General features: G+C 43.4%; 1 protein-coding gene across 12 annotated transcripts in view; it reads left to right on the plus strand.

The window, feature by feature from the left end:
- The first annotated feature begins 1,599 nt into the window (after nt 1-1,599).
- The window catches only part of ROBO2 (roundabout guidance receptor 2), a 770,916-nt gene continuing 745,493 nt past the window's right edge, over nt 1,600-27,022 (plus strand). For all 12 annotated transcript variants that reach the window (XM_086934061.1, XM_086934068.1, XM_086934067.1 and 9 more), the window contains exon 1: nt 1,600-2,300. In XM_086934061.1, the coding sequence (XP_086790187.1) occupies nt 2,246-2,300 (55 nt within the window). In that variant the 5' untranslated portion in view covers nt 1,600-2,245. The remainder of the gene's footprint in view (nt 2,301-27,022) is intronic.

Below are 27,022 nucleotides of genomic sequence, written 5' to 3' on the forward strand. Positions count from 1 at the left end.
TCATCATGGCTTAAATGGAAGCTTTTTCAATCATATACATTCCATAGTTGCTGCTAATTTATCTTATGCAACTAACAACCATTGACAAAGCCAATAGACCTGACTTGTTTAAGGTATGATGTTACTTGTTGGATCAAATATCTGGATACAATGACAGAAACCGCAAAATACAAGTCGGGCGGCACACTATGCTAAGCACTTTTTAGCTTAAAGTATTTTTAAGCCACGTCCTTAATTACATTGGCCACGCCCCTTTGAGAGAACCGCCCTCTCCGTTTTTTCATCTCATTTAAAGCCCTGGTCTGGACCATAAACGGAAAAAGCTTAACTGATGTTTTCCTATCCTTCCCCAAAGGCAACTCTTCTCCTGGTCTGAGCAGCTCGTGTACCCCCTCCCCACCCTGTCCAGGGATAATCTCTCGGCTCTACCGCACGCCCTACGTTTCAGCCGCGCCTGTCGAGGCCAGTAGCAGAGCAAATGTGCCACGGGCCCTGGTGCAAGGGAAGGAGAATGGTTCCTTTGAAAGCTGATGAGTAGGAAAAATACAGAATTTTCTTGGGTCAATTTGTCCCTCAGGGCCCCGGTGCCATTACACCTACTGCACCAATGGCCCCTGTCCTCGGCGCAGACAGGTTTGGTTCTGCTTCTGCGATCCCAGCCCACGGAATGTCGTAAAGCACAAAAGCAGCAGGTCTTCCAGCAGGGGGAACTAGAGCCTTGTAATCCAGGCTCCGCTCCCGGCCGCGTGCCAGTGCGTGCCTCCCCGCCGTGAATCATCGGCGCCCCCGGGAAGCAGCGAGCCTGTGATCACACGTGGCTCGACATCCACACTATTTACATAAACTGCACGGCAGATGCCGAACCCCTTTGCTCTTAATGCTGCAGCTCTACCTGCCCGGGGTGGGCTCCATTGTTCTCGCTTTTGGCGCCTATTATTGTCATCCCTTGGCGGCTGCCGTGTGTGTCGCCGTGTGTTTGGCGTTCACAGCGATGACAACAGTTCAATCACATGGCGCTCGCGTAAAACACAATGGGCTCGTTTCCCCTACAGTTCGAGACCCCCCGCCCTACACACGAAAGGCTCAGCCGCTGGTGCGAGCGCCTTTAAAATAACAAAAGCGTGTCTGTGAGGTGGCGGGCACACATCAGACCACACACCTCTCTCGTACCCGTATGCGCTCTCTTTACAGAACCTCTGAACATTAGGGAATGCCATCAGCTTGAAAACAATCAGCCAGAAAATGGCCTGTCTGTCACGGAGGAAGTAATATGCAGCCATGCATGGGGTGGAGGAGGGGGGGACGGGCGTAAAGGGAAGAGGACCAAGCCATAAGTGCTCGTTTCCCTCTTCCAAGCCCATCATCCGCTCTCGTTGAGGGCTGTGTGCGGTTATTTATCCCCGGACGGCTGGGCTCTCTGATCTGCGGTGTGCAGCGCTCAGAGGATGCTTTCGACGCCTCGCTCCCCCGCCCTCCTCTTGCCTCTGCCACTTGGCTGATCCGACATCTCCTCCCCTTCGCAAGTTCCTCTCGGGATGCGACGCGGGATCATGGAGAGAGGGAGCGCCACGTGACCTGCGGGAGGGAGGAGGGCTGGAGGCTGCCGCTGCCACTGCTTGGCTCAGGGGGAGCAGCAGTGCGAGCGGAGGGACGGGGAGCCAGGGCTGAGCGGGGCTGTTCCACACTCTTCCTACCGTCCCTGCCCCACAGCAGCGCCCGCCCCTCTGCCGGCACCTGCCTCCATTCAACAAACTGTTGGGCAGCCGCCACTTCCACACACACTCCCTCCCCTGACCCTCCTGGGTGCAAGTTAGTGAGAAACTCGCTGCGCCGGCTGATTGTGGACGAACAGGGCAAAAACAGAATTGTTTCATGCAGCCTGCTGAGAAGTTCGCAGTGCACTTTTTTAAGGAACCGGTCTCTATTTGTTGGGCCTTGGAGGAAACACCTGGTTCTGGATTTACCAAGGATTTTAAGGGGAGCAGTTTAGAAATTGCGTTGGCTGGGCTGGATCTGTGGGGATTTGGGAATCGGAGTGGATGGAGGCAACCTGTGTAGTGCTATGGATCTAGCGCTGTCCTGCCCCGACCGCTTCCCTCAAGGCGCTGTGGAGGTGTTGCCATCACTTACCTGCTGCTTGATCGGCTCCTAGCGAAGCCCCCACGTGCCTCCCCTGGTACTTGTTGGCACTTGACGCTCTGGGATTGTGCTACCTCAGATTCTGGATTGTGTGTAATATGACAACATGGATCTGCTAACTCACCTGCTGCTCTGTGGATGTGTGTGCTTGCAGGTGTTTGGTAAGTTTCCCTTTTTGTGTCTGAAAATGTACATTTCCACTTATTGTAAAGCGCCTGCTGGGAAACGGCACGTGTGCTGGAGAACTAACCTGAAACAGGTAACTTTTAATAATATATAAAAAGTAAACCGAATATTTCCTGTGCCCTGCTATATTGCAACACACAAAAATGTCACAAAACGTGATACAACAGAAAGATGGACACCTCGTCAATTGGTTGCATGGTAGCCTTTCTGTTGTGTATACTGTTATAAGCTAGAATGTTGCACTTTAATGTAGGATACAGACTGGAAATACAGCCTGTCTTTCCTTGTCTTTGAGGTGAGACATGTCTGGGACACTGGAGTTTAGGGAGAACATTTTCTTCTAATGCTTGCCTCAGCAGTTGGGTGTAGGGACAACCGTGTAAGAGTAATTTCAGCCGCAATTTAAGAGTGAATCAGACTGGTTTGGTGATATTACTCCAGATGATGTAGGGTGGAAGTCCCCATTACTGCAGTTAAAGCGTAGAACAAAAACCCCACAAAACTAGGTGGCCCGGTCCATTTAGTGGCGCAGCCCTTGAAAATGTCTCTTATCTGCACGCGCGCACGCTAGACTGTTGGATTTCTGGGTCCTAGTGTTCTGTCAAGGTCGGATACTGTCAACTTGGCTGTGTTTGGGAGAATTTCTCACCAGGGATGCAGGCTTTGAAGAACTTTTGATGGCAAGCGCATTGATTTCACAGTGGAGTCAACGAGGCGCTATACGGGTCAAGTTTCCCTTTATGCTTAGATCATAGATCTTTAAGGGGATGTGACCGTGCCGTTGGGTGAAACTCGATCTACTTTCAATGAGAGAGAGCTTTGTGAATTGAGCATGTCTGCATTCTAGACATCAGCCATGACCCGTCTCTTTTGAGGTGACTGCAGAGAGGCCGATCGGTACACGTTTCCACTGAGATATCTATCTAGTGTACATAGATTGAAATGCGACCCGAGGGAATGCTCGTTTTCCGGTTTTCTAGAGACACCCAAAACTGTGTGAAACAGCGGACTCAAGATCACACGGCTTAGTCTCGGGAAAGCTGGGATCTGAAGTTGAATATTCGCTGCTCAAAGTCAGTTGTGTCACTCAAAGACGAACCTCTTTCATAAATCAAGATTTCTCTCGCTCTGTCTATTCACCCATCTCTGTCAGTTTGTGGCCATGTCTGTCTTGTAGGAAATCAACAGAATTATCTCCGAAATACTTTTTCCATGTTATGCGGTGTACAGATACAGCAACCGTCTAGGCCAATCTGCATAGGTATTAAAGTTAGGCAGAGCAAACAAGTGTGATGAGCAGTCCATGGGCCAATGAACCATTTAAAAAGTCCCAAACACCAGTATTCGTCCAATTTGGAGGTTCTCTCAGTTTTACAGATGGGCAAGTGAGGGCACAAACTAGGTATACAGTGATTTGCTCAGGGTCACACAAAGTGATCAATTGGTGAGGTTAGGGACTCGAGCATACAATCGATTCCTCAGCCAATCCTTGTGAAGCATCGTCTTTCTGTACTGTTTGCTTTCACATGAGTGTATGGACTTGTCCTCACATACTCTTCTGTGGCTGAATATGTTGTTTGCAGTTTGGCTTGTTCCTCACGCCCAGTGCATTTCAGTTGGAATGATTCAGTTATGAGCGTGGTAGCCGCTTTGGAAGGTCACCCTGGCAGATTTATTCTTCCTGTGGTGGTGGCAGTGAGCTGCGAAAGGGTAAATGACTATAAGTGAAGCCTTTCATCTTGTGGGTGGGCAGACAAGCAGAAGTATCAGTTTAGCATTCCGTGGGACGGCACACACACACACACACAGCGCCATCACCACCCTCCACCCCAAGTGCTACAACAGCAGTGTCCTGAATCCTGATCACTGGAGAACCTTTCGGTGCCGTCGGATAGCAACCATTTCCTACTATTGGTGCTACTATACAGCTCTCTAGAATAGAATTCTATCACCCTGTGCTGCCATGCATCCCCTGCCACCTTAGTTATTATCAATTGCTTAATGACAGGTACCATCATAACCCACCTCAACATCACTAATATTGTCCTTCTCCAGAATGCTCAAAGGCTGAGTTGGCCCTGCCATAATTCATACCTTTTGGATTTGTTTGAATTTATATCTCTGAAGGAGCTGCTTTATATTTTCTCCTGTATTTCCCACATTACCAGATTTTAATTGTTATGCATACACCTCGTGACACTTGTATGTAGAAATCCCATGGTTGAAGGTAAGCTCCAATTAAATGCAAAGTGAAGTGACCTAGATGTGTTTTATGTTTAAAATGACTCCTATAAACAGGCCTATATGGCTATAATCTAGGTAATTATGAGGAAAACAGTTTCTACTTCCATTCCACACGTTTCCTACAAGTGTGTATGCTTGCAGTTGTAGTGCACATTGTGACCCGACTCCTCTAGGCTCTAGGGAGAATTTTGGATGTACATTGTTTGCCGGGTAAGATATTGGACTTGGATAGCTTGAGCCTCAAGTGTTTCAGACTTGCTGCTTGGCCCATTACTGTACACCTAGCTGCTCTGGCTGGAGGCTCTATTCTTCTTTGTGCCCCAGCTTTGTCTTTGCTTGATCGTCTGTACACACTTTTGCTCTGCAGCCTCCTTATTTGAATATTGTTAGATGTCAGTGGTTCTCAACTGCTGAAGTTGGTAGGTGCCATGATGGTGTTTAGAGACACAGATTGATGTCTCTAATTCCTGATTTCAGCTCTTTGTACTTTACAGTTTTCAAGGTTGAGACAGTAGCCCTTGTGCAGAATGGGGCCCTCTATTGGAATGCACCACCCTACCAAGACACTTTGCATATCTTTGAGGTGGCCTGACTGCATGTTTAGTACATTCAGAAGGGCAGTTACACTGAGGGTGGTAGAGTTTCAGTATTCCCAATCTCCATTTTCCTGCACCCTGTTCTTTGTTGTTTTGTTTTACACTGCCTGTTTGCAATGACTAGAACAGTTTGTCGTTGGGCTGATGTCTTTTGATGCGAGACATCACTTACCTTACATCGACCTACGCTTTGTTCAGGATTGAATACATTTTGAGGTCAGGTAAGGTTTGGGTCTATTGTGCACATGTAACACAACATTGTTCTGGTTTGGATTTAACAAAAAATGGCAAATTTCCATGCACTGTTGTTGAATTTGGTTAGTTGCCTTCGCTGACCCTGTCAGTAATAGCAGCTATTTTGTGGTTAAAACATCCACACAAGGTTCTTGTTGTTGTGTTCTTGATGTTTTTCTCTGACTGTATTAATTCTGTGGAGTGTGGGTGTATTACAAGAAGAGCATATTGGTCTCCTTTGACAGCCATGGACAATCTGTGACAACAGAGTGTTGAGAGGGCTTACCGTAAGCCCGGCTCATCTAAAAGGGGCTGTTTATCCACCAACATGTAAATCGGCGTTCAATCGCCAGGTTCACCTTTGTTTGTGGTCTTCAAGTGCAGTCTAAACCTACATAACAAATTGAATTCATGCGAGATCTTTCGAATCCAAGGTAAATTGGCCACGCTTGTGAGTTCTGTGCTAATCCATGCATTGCTGCTGCTGGTGTTCCCCACTGCAATTAGAGCCGGGTCAAAGGCAGCTGGCCCCACCCCCAGCTCTGCATCAAACATTCATGGAGGGTAGCTCATGAGGCTTCCAGCGAAACACATTCAGACAGGCACGGTCGGTGCACCAACCCCCTTCCACAGGCAAAGACAAACAGATCACATCTCACAAAGCCATAGCCATGCACAGAGAAGTGTTCAGCATTAGATGGTACAAATGTAATTATGAGTAAGTGCCGAAAAATGGCGTGTAGCTCAGAGAGATACAATTAAAGTGCTCAGTAGAAGTGACAGAGTGTAGCAGAGGAGCTTGGTGCTACAGAATGTAATTAATGTAGCAGGCTGTTTGGAGATATATGAAACAAATGCAATTAACCAGCTTGCAGGAACGACAGAGGAAGACCTAATTTATTCTGCATCGTTTTTTTTTTAATTTGGGAATAAATCAAGAACCCTGGTCCTGATATATCTTTCTGAAAGAAGAGTTATGTTTGAAAGAGATCAGTTTGTAGGCACTGGCCGGAAATGTTCTCACCTATGGTTGCTTATTGCTGGGGTTGCCAGTTCTCTCCTCTGCACTGTTTCACCAACAATGCTCACGTCCGAGGCTTTCACTGCTCAGAAGACTTTAGTCTGGGAGTTGTAGTTTTCATTACTTCATCTGAAATAATTGGGCTATATATCATCTGATATTGATATGTAATGTCTAGAGCAGTGGTGCCATTTAGCTTTGATGTTGCACAAATTGATCACATATCAATATTTCCTGCTTTCATAGCTTTGATGTTTATATATAGAAAAATCAATGTCTACGTGTTGTCCTAGTAGTTTAAAAATGTATGTCAGTACAAGGATTTCTACAGTCAGAATTCACATTTGAATGCAACTTTTTTTTTTCTTGTAAGCTTCTAGTGGCTCTGGTATAACACACTATTGCGGTACCTAAGACAATGAGTTGTTTTGAATATTCCTTCCTGGCTAGGTTTTTATCTCGACACCACCACACAAAGTAGACCTAAAGGAACAGCAGAGTGCATGAAGATAGTTCTATAACCCATCAAATGAATAAAAAAAAGAGTGACAATTCTGCCAACCCATAATCCCCTACAGTAACTGGTGCAACAAAACCAGATGGGTTGGCATCCAGGTTTTGCATCTTGAGTTGGTCCCTAGCCACTGAATGCCTTGAATTTGTCCGACTCAAACCCCAAACTATCAACATTCTCAAAGGTCTACAACGAGTAGGTTAGACAGTGCTCTATCACTCGGGCCCCGAAAACTCACGCTCACAAAATGTGAGAATAATGAACTTTTCCCAACAGAAGTGGGTAACATAGTGGTGTTTTTTTATTTTTAACCCCGCAGTGGCAGAGAATCTAAGTACATTTTAATTCTAGTGAGCTCACATTCCAAGATGTATGGAGTAGCATGCAACCAGCCCACATTAGGCATATGGCGTGATATAGATATACAGTTGCTAAACAATCCTATCATAGTTTACAGCTTAGTTATATTTGATTGCACCATCAATAAGCTTCACCACTTGAATATTTGGAGCAGGTTTTATTTTTTTGCCTCCTTTCCCAATCCCCCCATGCCGTCTTGCAGTATAGTGCTAAGATCATTATTGTGTACTGTGCATTAATCTTCCAGTACTCCAAAATGAGCTGCCCTTGGCTCTTTTGTGACACCAATCCCATTAACATTTGTTTTGAAAGGACCTAAAAGCTTAATTTTACATGAAGCTCTTCAGGAGCAGTCAAGAAGGTTTAGAGAAAGATCGAGGTGGTCTCCTCCACATAAGCCATCTCTGGGAGTAGTGTTGTAATAATAAGCTTCTTAGTCTGATCACAATATTAGGAATATTAACATCACTGAAGTACCTCTCCAACTTCTTAATAAAAAGGAGTCCTATTGTGCTACACTAGATACATCAAATGGATGTTATTATGGTCAGATAAGCAGTAACTAAGATATTCAAAAGAAGCAACGGTGAGGATACCACACACAGATAATAACCCAAATTCCCAGATAGAAATAACTCAATTGTCTATTCCGGTTTGATGTCCGCTCAAAACCCCAAATGGATCCCCCGTCCTAAGATCCAAAATGTCCAATACAATTCCAATGATTCGAGGGAGCGGTCCGCACTTCTTGAAAATATCACAGGGCCATACGTGAATAAAAACTTGGGAATCAACAATCTTTGGCCCTGTGATATTTTCAAGAAGTGTGGGCCGCTCCCTCGAATCATTGGAATTGAGCAGTAACTAAGACAACGTGTTCTATACATTATGAGGTACCTCACAACTGATTAGTGTTAGCACTATTCACTCTATGCAATGCTACCTTTGAATACTATGCAGTTTTGCCTATTTCACTTCAAGTAGCATGTTGGTAGCAACATTGACAACTTTTGAGTTTTTCTGTAATTTTTCTCTCTGAGTCAGATTGCAGTTTTGCACATTTGTAGCAGAAAGACAATATCCTAACCTGCACTAGATTTCACGGGCTGATAACTCTTCTGGTAGACTAATATTGTGCAAGGTCTTTAAATCCAACCAGGTAATATTTGCCATAGGTACTACCTTCCCATCGCTATGGTCACACCGTCTTTGCATTCTCTTGCTATAATCTGACTCCTTTTGCGTCCCATATTTGATCTCCATTGCTTATTTTTTGTTTCTCAATGCAATCCTCATTCCAAATGTAACTCTCTTTCACACATTCTCCTAACTTCCTGGTCATTTGGCCCTCAAAGTCTTTGGTAACGAGCCATTATGATTTTAGTGCATCCTGATAACCAACTCTCCCATGATCCAAAGTCTCGATGTTGGAGTAAAGAAGCGCCACCTCTTTCTCTCCCATTGGCTTCAAGACTCCCAAGTTACTAGGGGTAGAGTTGCCTCCATCTTTTCTAAGGATGTGCAGCGAGAGGCACCTCCACGCAGCCTCATAGAAATTCCACGCCCATTATGTTCTGACGTCACATGAGCAAGGCCTCCCCCTACCCTTCTAAAGCTAGTATCGAAAATAGTATTGAGAAAAGATAACCACATTGTATCCCACGTATGTTATTGTATCATTTTTTTATAATTACAAGGCAACCGTATAGCTTGCCCTCTCCTTTCAATCCAAACTTTTCTGCACATTACATATCTGCTCACCTCTATTCACGATGGATTTAGGCCCAGATCTTTGTACTGGGGTGAATGTAAGACATTGTTCTGCATTCTGTCCATCAACTGTGTTTTTTGCAATTTTCACCCCTAGTGGGCTGGGTATGCTCAGATGTGAGTCCCAGGCTCTCCACATCACTGGAGTCAAGCTATCCAGGCTGAAGAAGGCTGATATCCAGAAACCGGTCCTTGGATGCTTGATTCCGGTCTAGGAAAGACATGGCTTGGTAGTTCGGGCTGGACTGTTCCCATGAGGCACAGGGCCAAGGCTGATTTGCATATAGCCATTGTCTGACCTAGGGTGGTGTGGAGTGCAAAAAACCGACGGATTTAGGCCCAGATCTTTGTACTGGGGTGAATGTAAGACATTGTTCTGCATTCTGTCCATCAACTGTGTTTTTTGCACCTCTATTCACGCCTGTCTCCCTCTTTATCTGACAGCCATGATGTCTATCTGTAAAGCCCACAAACACACCCACACACAGACACCAACTCCTACTGTCCATAGAACATAAGAAACAAGTATTTCCCTGTTAAGTTCGTTTGTTTATTTTGATCATGAGAGTTTTTATTACTCCATGTATTTCTCTTTGTTTACTATCTCGGCTCACCTGTTGCTGCATCTTTGCAATCCTGGCAAACATGTTGTTGCATGTGCGCTCCCCTTGCATCAGGTGTTGCTAAGGGAGTAAACAAAGAGTTCCCAAGGGACCGGCCTCCTGCCTTGAAATACCTTAATCAAGAGCAGCATGTCCCACGGGCACTTTGCTTCAGCTGTAAAATATAAACACCACATACCGAAATAACATCCTCTGAGTGCCTGCTAAAAGCACTGCTCCAAAAGTCACGTTTTATCCTCCGCAAATAATATATTTTTATGTGTGGGCACTTTTTACTACTGTTCTTCAGAGTCCCTTTTCAAAGTTATGATGTGATAACTCAAAACAGAGTAAGCAGTCCTTTTAAACGTCTTTCTCTATAGGAGAATTGCCAAGATTTCTTTTTTTTCACTAGCCATTGTATGAGGGAATCTGTACAGATGAACAAAAAAGACCCTTGTTGGGTCATTAGTTCACTTTGTGAAAATGCATATTTCTTACATATTGTAACTTGTTTAGTAGCAGCCCTGGGGTTGGTGTCAACATGTGTCTGATGTTTACCATTGATCCTGGAAGCCTCTATTCCAGAGTAGTAAATGGGATGTGTGTCCTGGTGTACATTTTGTGTAATGGAAGGTCAGTGCACGAGTGTAGGTATATATCGCGTTACACTGTTGCTATCCTTCTCCCATCCACCCACTTATGGTTCATCGACTTTGCCAACTATCTCTCAGAAAAGTATAGTTTCTCTAGCTGCCCCCTGAGTGACACTGTCCGCTTAAGAATCTTAACATTCTCCGCTGTTAGAAGCAGAGCCAGACTGACCATAGCGGGCCCCGGGCATTACCCCAGTGGGTCACCAGTGTTGGGGCCCCTTTTGGTCCCTTGGGGGGCGTTTTTGTTATCTGAGGCTGGTTTTGCAGCATAGCCGCAATATTGGCCCGCTGTAAGCGTCATCGGTGAGATGGGAGTGGTGCTCCCTACCCCTGGGGGGCCGGCCAAGCTGTTTGTCAGGGCCGGTTTTGGTTCCCAGTCCGGCCGTGGTTAGAAGCTCAGTGAAACCCTGTTTTCTATTCAGGCATGTTCTTAGTTTGTGACAAAACATGGAATGGGCTCAATCAGGTATAGAGTGAGCAACAGTATAGTTCTTTGAGGTTCTTCAGGATGTTGTTGTTGAGTTCTGTCACGTTTACAGTGAAAGTAAAATACCCATAGTGGTTTGGGTAACACACATTTCACCAAGTTGAACCTTACAATCGGTCGAATATGTAGTTTTCCCAATGTGGAAAAAACAGCATCCACGTGTTATTCCCCATTCCAATACGCAAACCTCTAAAGAGAGGTGATCATTTTCACGTATGGAAATTCTGGATTCCGGAACACTGGTAATTTTCCTGAGTGAAATTATTGGCTGCAAATACACTAGGGCCCTCAACGCCACTTGTATTTTTTTTAAATTCCATCTCATTTGCACATTCAAGCACCCTTAAGCAGGTAGATTTCATCGTGCGTCAGCCACTGGGTGGTCAAACCAATGTTGAAGGGCTGCTATTGCTTCGCTATTGCATTTAGCAAACACTGCTAATCATGGCTCAAGACCAGCACAGCAGTAATCACGCCAGTGAAAACATATCTCAGAAAATAATGTAGGTGATTTCTGCTCGAGAGCATGTTTTTATAGCTCCAGTTCCAGTGTGGTGATTGCCTTATAAAAGCAAGTTAGTCTAATTGGTAGAACGGCACTCAAGACCTGCAATCATAAGTGCTCGACCAAACTTCGAAGAAGGTTTTCAAGGGTCATTGGGCTTGAAAACTATACACTGCGGCCTCGCGCCTCAACAGGAGTCATTAGGAAACCCTTCTGTTATGCCATGGATTAAATGGACGAATCGCATGCTTTGTGGGAACGGAGGAGCTGAGATACTAAGTGGGGCGACCAGTAAGGGCCAAAACCAGAAAGCTTTTTATTTTTCCTCCAGAAATTGTCTTTCACTCTTGTACAACCGGAGAAAGTCAAACCTAAATCGGGAGTTCGAGACTTGGACCCACTGACGAGACTCTGAATTTTGGTCCATTCTGAATCGAAATTACTGACATTTTGATCAGTTACTAATTGCAACAACGCCAAGTCCAGCACTGGACAGGTACAAAGTGATTGCAATTATTTGTCCTATTGTTCAACATGACTCCTTTTGTATTTAAGAAACTGGCATTTTATTGTAAAGGTTATTTGTGTATTTTATGGTGGCTATGTTGTTTGAAGCAGATGTATTATGCACTTTTGCTTTCAATGCCAGTTGTACATTATAAGAATATAAAATGTAGTTTTTGGTGACCATGGTCATTGTGTATTCTGGTCATTTTAAAATTGCCAGGACCCCAGTCATAAGTACGTGCTGGAAGTGTAATTTGTTGTTTCCCCTTTAAGATAGAAATAAAGTTTATGATTTTTGAAACCAGATTGCTAATGTGTTATTTGAGGCACGGCACGAGGTAGGCATGGGTCACAGGAATGACCATTTATCCAAAAACAATGTGTAAAGTATCAGTCATCTTTGAACTTGGACGATCGTGACGTATCGGATGGGGTTTACTTGACATATAAATCCTATTTTGAGAATGGCTGTAGCAATGGATGCAATTTAGTGCAGAGTTGAACGTCACTATGACATATCATTTTTAAATATTGCCACTTGATTCAGTTTATCAATCATTATTAAAATAATATGATCTATTGTGGGTCCAAAGGGGGGGGGGGCTAGAGAAGTTCTAATTGTGCCAAAGAAAACACTACTTTGTACCCCGGGGGCACTACTGAATGAATATATCATATATGTTAATCGCACATGTGGTAAGTCTGTCTCATATAAAAATCTTTATAAACATATAGACCACTACTGGGGTTTATTCATCTTTAAACCTAATTGAATGCATCAACTTCTTGATCCAAATCAATGATACATAAATATTTGCGAATGTAGTTTTAACAAAATGAATCATGATTACAATCTTCTGTTGTTGCCCAGTGCATTTAGGGATACTTTCCCTTGTTCCGGGGATAATATTTGCAGCTATAATAGAATCAAACATAAACAATAATAGACAGGAAGGTCCACTTTTTTTACGCAACAGTCTAAATAACTTCGCTTTGAATACTAGTACTCCATCAGTAACCTCCTTGACGTGAAAGGCAAAATGTACTGCTTTATCGACAAGAGCAAGAATTCTTGCTCTTTTTCTCCCTTTTGTGGACAACTCATGTTCTCTTGTCGATAAAGCAGGGGGGGGCACCGTAGATGCCTCCTCAGCCCCCAACCGGAGGCTGCGCACCAGAGGGGGCCCTGCTGCAGGCCACCCAACACGCTTTCCGGCATGCCGTCCATGTCAGACAGTCCGGCATGGAAACCATGCCAGAAACCGTGCATCGTAATCTCAAAGGTGGAAAGGCCCACCCTTTGGGATTACGAGCCGGTTCCGAGCAGCCCGTCAGAAGCCGACCAGAATGACCGAGCAGTTTAGTTTCCGACTGCCAGCATTGTAATGCGCTACACAAACAAATGATGGACGGAATGCTGAATAAATCATACATTCACCCCCCAATCAAGAGATCTAGGTTAAATCCATCGTTCTTGCTCACTGTGCCTGGCAGTTCAGGCTGGACTGTTTCCATTGGACACAGGGTCAAGACTGATTTGCAGATGGCTGGGTTCCAACTGGAATGGCATGGTGAGCACAAAAAACGATGAATTTAGGCCCAGATCACTGTACTGGGGTGAATGTATGACATTGTACTGCATTCCGTCCATCAATTGTTGTTTTTGCATTTGTCACCCCGAGTGGGACAGGTATGCCCAGACATGGGTCCCGTGCTCTCCATACCACTGGAGTCAAGTTATCCAGGCTGAAGAGGGGTGAAACGGCAAAACCGGTCCTAGGATGCTTGTTTCCAGTCCAAGGAGGACCTGGCCTGGCAGTTCTGGCTGGACTGTTCTCATTGGGCACAGGGTCAAGACTGATTTGCAGATGGCTGGGTTCAAACTGGAATGGCACAGTGAGCAAAAAAACGATGGATTTAGGCCCAGATCTCTGTACTGGGGTGAATGTATGACATTGTTCTGCAGACATAGGCCATCATCCTCGGATCCACACCTTCGGCCTGGGAAAACTCCTGGTGGCCGACCGCACTGGGAACCGCTCCAACACCCACCGACCACGCACGCAACCTAGGGGTCATCCTCGACTCCACCCTCTCCATGACTAAATAGGTCACGCCGTTTCCTCCTCCTGCTTCAACACCATCCGCATGCTCCGCAGGATCTACAAGTGGATCCCCACTGAAACGTTCACCCAGGCCCTCGTCAGCAGCAGGTTGGACTACGGAAACGCCCTCTACGCAGGAGCCTCTGCCGGACTCCTGAGATGGCTCCAACGCTTCCAGAATGCCTCTGCATGCCTGATCCCTGACATCCCTCGCCACAGCCACATCCCACCCCACCTGAGAGACCTGCACTGGCTCCCGGTCAACAAGAGGATAACCTTCAAGCTCCTCATCCATGCACACAAGGCACTCCACAACACCGGACCAACGTACCTCAACAGACCACTCGGCTTCTACACCCCCACCCGCCAGCTCCGCTCCGCCGACCTTGCTCTCGCCACAGTCCCCCGCTTCCGAAGAGCGACCTCCGGCAGCAGATCGTTCTCCCACCTCGCCGCCAAGACCTGGAACACCCTCCCCATCCACCTATGGCAGACCCAAGACCTGCTGACCTTCAGAAAACTCCTCAAGACCTGGCTTTTCGAGCAGTAGCAGCATTCCCCTTCCAGCGCCTTGAGACCCTCACGGGTGAGTAGTGCGCTTTACAAATGATATGATTTGATTGATTGATTGATTGATTGATTGATTCTGTCCATCAATTGTTGTTTTAGCATTGTAATGCGGCAGTCGGAAAGTAAACCGAGGGGGTGATTACGATGCGGCCTAAAAGGCTTCCACTAACCCGTCGGTTGACTTTGAGGGCAGCATCATAATCGGCCCCATAGTTTTTAGAATGACTGTTCATTGTATAAAAATAATAACTATATTGTAATCTTTTTTTTTCACGTCAGAAGGGGGGACATTGATTAAAAGACATGGGTTCTATTATTATAACGCAATCTTTGCAAAGAAGACTGGCATCCAAAAATGATTCAAGATAAATTAATGCCGTGGCAATGTAAATAAGTGACTTCTGTTATGAAATAAACCTAACGGGTATGTAGATTTTTTCTTGTAAAAGGCAATGCCATGAAATGGCATTGATTAGAAAATAGGTATTTGGTAGTACACATTTTTCAGGTTCTTAAGTATCTCTAAACCTTGTTTCTTTGATGCGGGTGTCTTACTGGTTGGCAAAGTGTCCAAGGGGTTGAAAGATAGGAACCTACTCCCCCTTTTTGTTCCTAAAAGCACATTTAGACGCCTGCTTCTAAAGGAAACGTTCCATTAAAATCCCTTGAAACAAAAAAAGAAAAGTGTCATCAAATGCTTAAATGAGGAGCATGTATATGCACTCAGAAGCCATTTCAAAGGCACTTTACACAACACAGGCCTATAAGAGGGCTGTGGGCTCTGTTGCCTGCATAATACAGGAATTAATTGCTTTGGGCTTTTCAAATTCCTTCCTTAAAAAAAAAGCAACCAAACAAAATAGAAAAAAAATCTACCCACTTGAGCATCAAGTGCTAAGAAACATGCGCATGGTTTTGTGTGCCCCAAACATTCACGTGTTGCCCCCCACCGAGCACAAAACATGGCTTTTTGCTGAGGTGCAACCGTTGCTATGGAAAGAGCACAGATTGCCTTCCACACGCCCACCAGGGTGAGTGAAGGGTGCATTGAGGCGGGGAGAGGAGGTGACACAGTGTGGCGTGATCAATGAATCACAAGTTCACTCTAATATGCCCACTTTTGCTTCAAAATGGCCGTTGTTTTGGCTTTCCTATCCTCTTCCAGCAATTCTCTTCCAGGCTTTGAGCAGCTCCGCTAAGAGTCTACTCTGAGCCACAAAGGCGGGGTTGAGAGTTATTCATAGCACGCCTTAGTCACAATGGCCAACCCAATGAATAGCAACCGTCAGGGGCCTTTAAAATGGAGTGATTAATACCGCCTGCTTTTAATAGAGGTAAAAGAGGCCGTCCAGGACCCGCCCTCTGGTTCTGCCAATTTGCAACTTAGAGATGCTTCCCACATTCTTTCAAACGGCAAACAAGCAGGTCATTAAAACGTAGGCACATTTACGTTTTTGGGCGTCCTGTGCTCTAGAAGTTGTAAAATGTTGTCGTCCTCTGAAGGGGCAGACATCAACCTGTTTTTGTTTCCCTTTTCTGATGATTTATTTATATGCCGAAGCAGTCGTTTTTAAAAGCATGCACCGTGAATAATGGAGTCTACAATGTTGATTTGAGTTTTGGGAATGCTACATGGAAATAATTAGAGCAGTGAAAACATTTTATGTAAATAGCCTCTAGGAAAAGGTCAACAAGTGGCTCTGTGAGTCCTACGTTCAAAGATCACAGAGGGTCACATGAGGCAGCATGCAAAGCATTCTGGTATGCAGCGATGGGTAAGAGCAATTTGTTCTTTAATTCTTTTAAGTCCCAATAGTAAAAATAAAATCCATTTCGAATATAGTGTTTCCAATAAAGGCCCTTTGTGCGAGCCATAAACCATGTTATGATTCGGTGTTTCAATGTAAAATGATTTTTAATTGTGAGGAACGGAATTAAGTAACCTGTGTGAAAGAATTCTAATCTTAACTATTTTCTTTTGATAGGACTTTTAAGGGCCACCATTTAAGAGATGCCATGACCATCCAGATTGCTCATGGCTCTCCTTACTTGTACGCACAAACTATATATGTTGTGAAGCTTATGTATGCCGAGAGTCTTTATTTACCCATTCGAGACCTTTCTATCATTTTTGCGTGAATGTTGCTCCATTCGACTACATTTCCTGTCATTCTTCTGTCCTGACGCTTTTGAGCCATTGTTTTCCTGTTTCTTGTAAACCATGTTTTTGGCCAGGAAAGCCATTTGGCCCTTAAAACATGGCATCTCTGTGTATGCAATAATTCAAGACAACCATCTATAACTTTTCTCATTATTATCAAATTGGGCAGAGCTTGTACAAATAACACATGATTTGTAGCAGGGCAAAGGCTAAGTGAAACTATTTCGGCCCTCACGACTCCTCTCTTCCTGACTCCACCCCCTTTCTGCTCCCACTCACAAATCTACATTTTTGTGGTTTCCCAGGGTCAGTTGTTTCCTTTTCCTGGGTTGTGAGTAGTGTATTCACTCCATATAGCCCTCATGTGTAGTTAGTAAACTTGAAAGCATTTGAAAGGTCTTTTTTGCTTTTTTAACCCAAAAATATTAATTAACATGTCACCCCCTTTCTTCTTACACACCTCTTGTCACTTGTGGGAACATTGGAAAGCTTCCTAAAGTTTTAGGGCAAACCGACATGGTGCTTCCAGTTGTATCTCAGATGTGATTGAAATTAATGAGCATTCTGATGCTCCAAAGTTCGAAACTATGTCTGTAAAGTGTATGAATGAACAGATCTATCACTTACTTGCATGTCTCAAGCATTTACACCTTTTTAATTAATGGAAAATTGGGCATAAATATATCGAAAAAAGTCCTTTGGAATTGTACTTCCAGCGTCCTCCTTAAATTGTGATTAAAATACTTTTTCAGGATTCTTCCAGAATCCTTCCCACCTCTTCCACATGTACCTTTTTCTCCGACTTCGCGGTTAGGATTGTGCTTCTATTGCTGAAGAATCATAACCTGAGATATCATTGCTTTTTCCACATTTCTAAAAGGTTGTTCAATGATTATACCGATTATACCATGTCTAAGCAGAGCATGTATCGTTAACATTGTGTCTCAGAGAGATTAGGGTGTAAGTAAACAATGTTGAAAGTTTATTTCAATACAAATTATTTTATTAGCACAATATGAACACAGCAGAGGAGGTTTACAGGATACATCACACATGGTCTAACATGGTCATTGATGGATTCTGGTAACATCTTAAATCACTAGGCCGAGGGCCAAGTGGTTTGTAAATGTCACCAGAACCCCGAGATGGCAATATTGGGCCATATTTCACAAATCCCCCGTTATGTTTTCAGATATCACTTTTTTATTCTTGGGTGGTCAGCTTGAAAAATCTTTGTTCTTATACGTGCGACCAACAATTGGCACTGAGTGAAATTAAAATGTTTCGCTTTAACTTTTATGAACAGATGTTTGATAAAACAATAGACAATGGCGAAGGTTGGTGACTTGATGGGTTTCTTTGGTTGCAGCCTTTACCTCACACTTATGGATTTACCACATATGCCACCGAATCTCTAGTTGTCACTAAAATTATGTTTCTAGCTCAAATAATGAAACTAATAGCCAGAAAATATGCTATTTAATTTGCCTTTTTTGCTGCATATTTTTGATAACCATGCACATGATTTAGATAATTGTACTGCATAATCCTTCCAGCCTGAGAGAGGTTGCAATCTATAGAGTGGTTTGGGAGGATGTCATTATGAAGAAGAACCACGTATTTCCCTGGGAACCACAAAATACTCCCCATATTTCACAGTGGACTATGGGGTTTTATAGCATTGCATTTTGTGCAATAAAACGCCAAACTTGTAATTAATACTTGTGATGTGTAACGTTAAGTAAGTGACCAGGCCACAAGCGTGAGTTGGGAGACAGGGAGACACCTCTGCACCCTCCAGGTTTCAGCCCTCATTTGAGATGTCAGTCCATTAATGGCATGCTTCTAACTTGTCACCCAAGGCGAAATGGTGATCCTTTACCCTCATTCCCCATACACACAAAATTAGAATTTCTCGAACCACTGAAAAATGTTTCTAATGTCTAGGGATAAAATATTAATTGGTTTAATGTTCTCCTTTAACATTAACAGATCTGTGGTTGTGTCCAATGTCATTTAAAACCACGGTACAACATGTATATTACAAAGAAAGTAACAACTTCATCTGTTTGTACTGCTGATTTCCTACTAACAAGGATTACTGTGCCAAAATCACTAACATACAACCACCAATCCAATTATGCATCTTGCTTCTAATTAGCATGTCATATTACTGGGTGTTAACTCCAGATTCTGTCATGTTTTTGGCATAACTGCCTTATTCTATCCTATGCGGTCTACTAATTTGACTTTCAGTCTTATGTCTTTTGTGTTGCTCTGTTAAGTAAACATGCACTTAACACAGCGGCATTAATTCTAATAAACACTTGCTCAGGGATATCTATTCTTATATGAAAATGGCAAATGGAGAAATGCTGAAAAATATATTAATCTAATCTTTTTAAGAGAATCATTGATTGATATATAGAGATGCATGCACGAGTGTATGCACAGAGCCCACCTACACTTACTTGATGGTCTTGGAGTGCCTACGTTTTCAAAGCTTTTTTTTAATGCAGATTGTGCAAGATTTATACAGCAGAAAATTTATTGCACTTGGGCGTGCAGCTACTTTTATGCTTTGAACTGTGTTCCTGAATCAAATATGTATGTGATAAAATGTATCGAATCTATATGTGCCTGCCATTTCAGAAACAAAATCATATATTCCTATCCTTTAGAAAATGACAAAAAATCTCCCTCCTCTCAAACACCTAAAACGATTCTCTAATTCTAGCTGTTTTAGTAAAATTTAATTTCTGGTCCTCTCTCAGCCCCTTTCTATATGCAGGTTGTTATGAATCTTCCACCTATATTGTTACCTTACTCAAAGGCGTGGTGTGAATTTTATGTGGATGTCTGTAGTTTGCATGTTCTGGAATGTAAACACCGTCCTATGAAAAGTAATACAGTGCCCCGGGGCGTAGGTTCAATCTAAATCAGTTCCCACCATTAAGTTTATAAAATGATTCAGTACATAAATATTACGTGACCACAGTATCTTATGGCTGAATGCTTTCATTGTACGACTATTCCTAGCTGGTATAGCACCAGTCAGTCGTCCTTTGTCTCTGTTTTTAGCCTCATCAGAGCTTCGAATGTTCAGCGCCCAGTGCTGAACGTTCGGAGAACGAATGCTGGCCCGTCGGCCAACGGTCGTGCGCAGCACTGGGGAGGTAGTGCACGTGACGACCGTAGGCCGACGGCAGCAGTTAAGGGGTTAACATTGGGCTGTTGTGGCACCGCTCTCTTCTTCTGTGTGCCATGTTAGGCATACTTGCTTTAGGTGCAATTTATAGCAAGCACCTCCTGAATACTTTAAAATCCATATGACTTACATTGTACAGACTCTCTCTCACCGTGCTTCTGTTTGGCCAGGGGCATAGCTTGGTCAGTGAGATTGGGGAGGGTGAGCTTCACATTTTCCAACAATCATTCTGACATTTAATGTTAAGATATATGAGAGGGACTTCAGGGGCAAGGGAAAGGGAGAGTAGTGCAGATTGGTAGGGTTACTAAGTAAGAGAATATTTTTTAAGGCTTTCAAAACAGGGAGTGTGTGTGTGCATTTATATCTGTGTATATGTAAACATCTCTAATGAAATCCGACAGACACCTCACCATATCTGATTAAAAGCACTTGTACCCAACTATGAGCCCTATTACAATGTTGGGCGGAGTTTGCTCTGCCCGACATCGTCTTGTTCATGGGACCGACCAACTAATTAGGATGCGACCGAACACCGTTCAGTTGCATGCCTATACTTTATAATGGGAGCATGTATTCTGGCCAGAATACATGCTCCCATTGTAAAATAGGAGGTGCCGTTTATCCCTGCACCCCACGGCAGGAACCTCAAGGAGCCTGCCATGGGGTGCAGGGATCAACAGAGGGGGACCATAGGTGCACACTTGGCCAACAACCGGTGACATGCACCAATGGGGCCCTACTGAGGGCCCCCAAAGGCAAATTCCGACAGCCTTTCTGTGTCGGAAAGGCCGGCACTGAAAGGCTGTTGAAATCCGACATCGTAATCCCTCATGCGGAAAGAGCCGCCCTTGGGATTACTGACAGCATTCCGACTGACTGACAGTCTCTCCGAGCCCTTTGGAAGCCAGTTGAAATGACCGGTTCGATTCCTTTCCAACCGCCTCTATTGTAATGGGCGGGCGGAAAGGAATCTGACCGGTACATTACGATGCTGGTCGGAGCTTTTCCGACCGCATCATAATCCGCCCCTATGCATCAGAAAATGTATTTACTAAGGGATGTAACACTCCCCTGAAGATATGTCCCTGTGTACAACATATCTACTCAAATGCCATTCTGCTGATTGCGATTAAGGCTAGGATTTGGTAATAACCGCCTTTAAACTAGTACAACAAGACTAGACTTGTTTAGACCAGCCCAGGGCTTCAAATATCTTTCCGTTACAACATTAACGTTATTTGTATGTAGATTCCCAGACAAATCCTTATTCAGATACGATGGAAAAGCCAAAATGCAGTGCTGCCTTCTACCTGTATGCGAGGTCTGGATAGCTTTTGTGTGTGACAATCTTCAATCTCGATTTCAGTTTTGTGACTTTGCTTGCAGTGCGTTTTTATGCTCCTTGTCGGCGAGTACTATGTTAAATATTTTTTGAAAAAGACAGTTTTGTTTTAAACAAACAATCTTGTGTGATGCAATGGGTTAGAACGTGAACCAAGTGAAATAATACAGGATACTGGAGCCATGTAAACTTACAATATGATAATATCAAGTTCAGTGCCCACAGATGAAATTAATGTTCTCAATGGTAACCAATGTAGGTTCTTTTCTTGAACTTTCAACACTCAAGAGTTTGAATGACCTCCAGTTCACCTTTGTTAATTTTGAGTAGTCTTGTCATTTGAGAGATGATCTAGAGATCCTTAGGCTAGCAAGGCATTGTAAGGTATCTTTTAACAGACAACGCACATGTTGAATGAGGTGGACGTTCCTTTAACCCCTTGGGTACGGCCGCGATTCTGCGCCTGTGCGGCACTTTTATTGAGTGGGCGTGTTCATGACGGCCCCCAGCCGTCATCTGCACACGAGCACCGTGATGCATGACGGCCGGGGGTCATCCTCATCACCGAAGGGGTTAAACCCTGCAAAAGGTGCCGATGGTCAGCTCTTGGGCCCAATGCTAAAACCACTTCTTTGTGAGGTGTGGAGAAATGTGGAGGATTTAAACTAGATTTTGGATACTTATTAGTTTGGGTCACTCTGTGATGCCAGAAAGTATACTGAATTATAATTAATAGTTGCTACAGTCAAACAACACCTCCATGTCTGGTAATGCAAAGAGGGGAAAGACTGCTTCTGTGAGGTCTAGCAGCTTTATTGAGATGGGGATGATACCTCTAATTTCATTGCATTTGGCATGCAGGAAGCTTGATTACCTTAGCTCCTAGATATGTCTGAAAGGGTGTGATGTTGGCCTTGTGATTATTTCAAGAGGGAATAACATGCAATAAATCAACCTCTATTTACCAATAAATAGTTTGAGGATGGCTGAATTTATGAAGACTCTGTGCGCAATCAAAATGATATTTTTAACCAGTGGGGAACGATTCTCATGAGGAATGAGATATCAATGTTTGTGATTAATGGTTCGATAAGATGCACCCATTAGTCCAGGAAGGTAATTCAATGTTGTTGACTGGGTAGTGGTAGAAGCAGAGATTCAGTTTGATGTTTATACCACCATTCTCTGTTGGTGGACCAAATTAAATATGTTATTTGTGAGGGTCTTCTTTTTTAGGTCTGGCCTAGAGGTGGCTTTAACTTTTTTGCCAGCCTCTATTATGCATTGGATCACCCCTCTTTACCCCTTGGTCTGTTCAATTGTCAATCACATTTTATGCACAGGCAGTGGATTGGCTCATGTCAGCCATTGGCTCTTATCACAGTCAGTGACAGGAGTTTACTTTTGCACATGTGCTCATCAACCTACAAAGTAGCCCTCTTCAGTGCCAGGGCTGCTCGGCCAGTCTTTACTTTCATTTTTATGTTAATTTTTTATTTATTTTTTAGATTGGTCTTTATTTTATTTTATTACTTTTTTTGTAAACAACTGCATTCCACCTTTAACTAACAGCATTTGTCATTAATATAACTTTTACTATCTATTGCATACGTTTGCAAATCAAAAGAGAAGCAAAAACCTACAAGGCTGCCAAGTCCAGACCTATTTACTTTGAAATTGCTTATTTTAAATTGCTTGACATTTTTTTTCACATTGACATGTGAACTACTTCACAGAAAATAATACTGATTGAAATAAGTCAACGATAATCACATACCGAGCTGTTGTTTCTTTAGGCCAATTATTCTTTATTTTTTGCAGTTTTTTTTAGCTGTTAAATTGCGTTATTGACTTCAACACATAGTGATAAGAATTTGTTCGTGCCAACATAACCAGGCTTGTCTTTGTTCTCCATATTTCTCTACATAATAGCGATTACTTGGTTGTACTTTGAAGAGCGCTGGATTTTGCTTGGATTTCAACAAACATGTATTTTATATCCAGCAAGTCCTGTGTCACATTGAATACACATCTTCCAAGGGGTTTTGCTGTCATGTCAATTAGTTGTTCGGATCTATATGCCTTGGGACTAATCATGTACCTCTGCCTAAAATAGGCCATATTATGCAGCCGTTGGTACTTGCTGGCATCAGCTTCATATTTGTAATTGTGCTAAACAGTGTTGACAGTGTTGAACATTCTATAGTGTGCCTAGACTAGGCAGGCCTGTAGGACAGCAGTCTCTGGGGCTTCATTATAATTTTTTCTTTTTGTCAAGGTCTCGACAACTGACATTGTTCACCTCCTACTGTGATTTGGCCACTTTGGGCTTTATTGTATTGTCATTTTTCCACTTAAGTCTAGAAAATGAAATGTAGAATTAGGAACTAGGTAAGCCAAACAAAATAACAAACAAAATTATTTTCTTATGGTTTTTATAACATTTTAATGCACAACAAAGTGTAAAATTTGTCTACTTGATTATCTTTTCTGTTGCTGCCACGAATCTGATTTTTATTACACTTTCTACCTTGTGTCATACATCCCTTCCATATAAATATGGCTTTGAATTGTTCGATTTTTACGTTATTTAATTTTACACATAGTGATCTTTAATATGTCGACAATATAGTGTTTGTTGCAGTACTTAATGCAATCCTTTAGCATTTTTTAAGTGCTGACAATTTTTAAAGAAAAGCACATTTAAAATGGATTAACTCTATTTGGTCTAGTGGTATAGGAAGGATTAGCACTATCTTTATCACCATATAGCAGTATAGGGAAGAGATCCCAAAATCCGAATTTCTATTCAACTATAACGCCTTAACAAATAGTGGTTGTTTGAGTCATACAGTTCACCGACCCATAAAATACAAGGTTTGCACTCCTCAGCAGAAAAAGTAAATTTGTTATGTTTCCAAATTTGTTGAACTAAGGACGTGGGAGTGCTCTCACTGTCTGCAAACATCATTCCGTCTATTGTGCTCAGCCTCTAGCATGACTTATGTTTTAGATTTCCTGGGAGGGGGTATCTCAAAGTTCATCTTTTTCCACCCACATCTGCTGGTATGCAAATCAGCGTTTATCCAGGTGGTCCATAGACAGAATGAATGTGTTTTTTTTACACAGCACATGTGACCCTGAGGGACACAGTGAACTGGGCTTCACTTAGACAAAACTGTGCAGAAGAAACCTGTTGGAACCAAATGCATGTGCTGCATGACCAGATATAAGTTGTGTCTCATGTCTAATACCCTCAACATGAGTTGGTTTTTATGTTTTCACATGTTGCACAATTTCAACTTCTGACAGTATGTTGGAACAGAAAAGTCCCCTACATGGTAAACTGGTTTGTACTCCAGCGCTGGGTGCCCAACTGCATGTGAAATTGATATCCTGACTATGTTTGGCCCGTGCACCATGCTAATCTTATGTGTTCATTGAGGACTAGTACTTTCTATTGAGATCTGAGGTCCAGAACCTGCTTTGAGGCCTGGGAGGGGTACAAAGCTCACCCTCAAAGCATGCATGGGACTACTGTCCGTGTCCTGGGTAAGTCACATATGGCAGTGCTCGCTGTGCACTGAGTTTTATGAATCTTTAGTATGACCAGACCTATTTCTCCCTACAAGTGGCGTCGTGAACCCCCTCTGCTTTAGCAGCTGTGGTTCTTTTTGGCCTCTTGTTTCTGCAACTGGGCAGACAGAAGCTCATAATTAATGCTGGAATACAGGGTCAATCGAAGAGCAAGCAGGAGTAAGGACGAACGTGAGCTAGGTAAATAGAATAGGGGAAAAAGAAAGAATATTAGGAAATGGATAAAAAAAGTATGGATGAATGAGTATGCAGATGAATGAGTGTATGATGTGTGGTTGGAGAGGTGAAATGATGGTAAAAAAAGGGATGGATGATGAGGGAATGGATATGTGTGTGAACTGGTGAAAGGATGACAGAGTAGATGGATGGATGAATGGACAGGTGAAAGGATGGCAGAACAAAGGCATGGGTGGATAGGTGAATGGACAGGTGAATGGCAGAGTAAAAGGATGGGTGAAAATGAATGTATGGCAGAGTTGATGGATTGCTGGCGGGGTAGATTGATGGCAGGGAGGATGGATGGTAGGGAGGATGGAAAGTAAGGTGGAAGGATGGATTGGCAGAGTGGATGGATGGATGGACAGACGGACTGATGGACAGATGAATGGCAGAGCGGATGGGTGGACGGATGGCAGAGTTGGGTGGGTGGATGGATGGGTGGCAGATTGAATGGATGGAAGATTGGATGGATGGCTAGAATAGGGCAAGATTAAATAATGGATGAAAAATGAATGGATTACAGTATATAAAGTTGAAATTGTGGAAACCAGCAGGTGGGTGAAAGAATGAATGAATGAATGATGCATGATTGGAAGAGGCAAGGGGGAAAAGGTTTTAGGGAGGCGTTGACTCACTTGCTTTGCGGCATTAGCACATTATTTCAAAGTAGGGGCTATTTTAATTTTCAGTTGAACCCCAGATCGGGTGGGATGGGTGTGTGTGTGTGTGTGTGGGTGTGTGCGCGTGTGTGCGCGTCAGACTGGTTTCATAGTAAGAATCTGTGTGTGATGAGAACCTGAGTATGGGCACCAGTGGTATCCGTTTTGAATAGCACCTGGTTCAGTATGACAGAAGGTGGAGGGTAGATACAGCCTCTCCGAACGGCAGAAGTCTATTGACTGCATATCTATCGCTTTAGGGGTCAGAATGTTGTTCAGGGTGGTGACATTTCTAGGCAGGCCCTGTCCCTGGTTACTGCTTCAGGAAAGCTAATGACATCCAAGTGGAGAGATCTCACACTTCATTTTGCCCTTGTTTTGGACACGCGTGCATGGAGCCACTATCATTTCTACCAGAAGCGGGAGCCATCACTATGCACAAAAACTGAGTCTGAGGAATAGCCAGAAAATGGAATTTGAATGGTAATAAACAAAAAACGGTTCCGAAACCTTCGACAGTGGATCCACTACATAACACAAGGTATGGGTTTGCCTATTGATCCGCACATCTAAATGTTATTCCTGTTTTGATAGAAAATCTATTGCTATCGAACACAACTCAGGCCGGGGTGCTCGAAGGTGTGTGACACCTACCCACCAAAGTGTCAATCTGTCCTTGGATTCAGCCGAACCCAGGTCACACATGTAAACACTAAACACCTGAGCACACCAATATCATTATTTCTGTAATCCAAAAAGAAAACGTATAGGTCTTTCTCCAATCAGTCTAACAGTGTCTCAACACCCTGTATACTAAGGATCCGTAATGTCACAAAAAAAGAAGTAAAGTAGTCCGATCAAGTCTTCTGTATTGATGTCTGCTTTTAATTTTCACAATTCACAAATAGCACCACAGCAGGACTACTTTACTTCTTTCTTTGCGACATTACGGATCCTTAGTATACAGGGTGTTGAGACACTGTTAGACTGATTGGAGAAATACCTATACGTTTTCTTTTTGGATTACAGAAATAATGATATTGGTATGCTCAGGTGTTTTGTGTTTACAGTGGATCCACTATCTTTGCCTCAAAAATGTGTAAAAAAGTGCTATGCAAACCACTCGCTTTGTACCAGTTCTGAGTTCTTTATGACCAAGTAAGGGACTCCTCCACAGAGTACACAAAGGAATTCTGTGTGAACGGGGCTGGAGTCTTCGTGATAGCCATTCTCTAACCGGTGAGGAACATCACCTGAAGTCTGCTCTGTCTGCTGGAGGAGCTGAAGCTCTGTCTTGAGTCTAGAGGATTGAGTGCCTGCTAAAAGAGGGATGGAGT

Source organism: Lissotriton vulgaris, chromosome 8 (assembly GCF_964263255.1).
Source record: "Lissotriton vulgaris chromosome 8, aLisVul1.2, whole genome shotgun sequence".
Lineage (NCBI taxonomy): Eukaryota > Metazoa > Chordata > Amphibia > Caudata > Salamandridae > Lissotriton > Lissotriton vulgaris.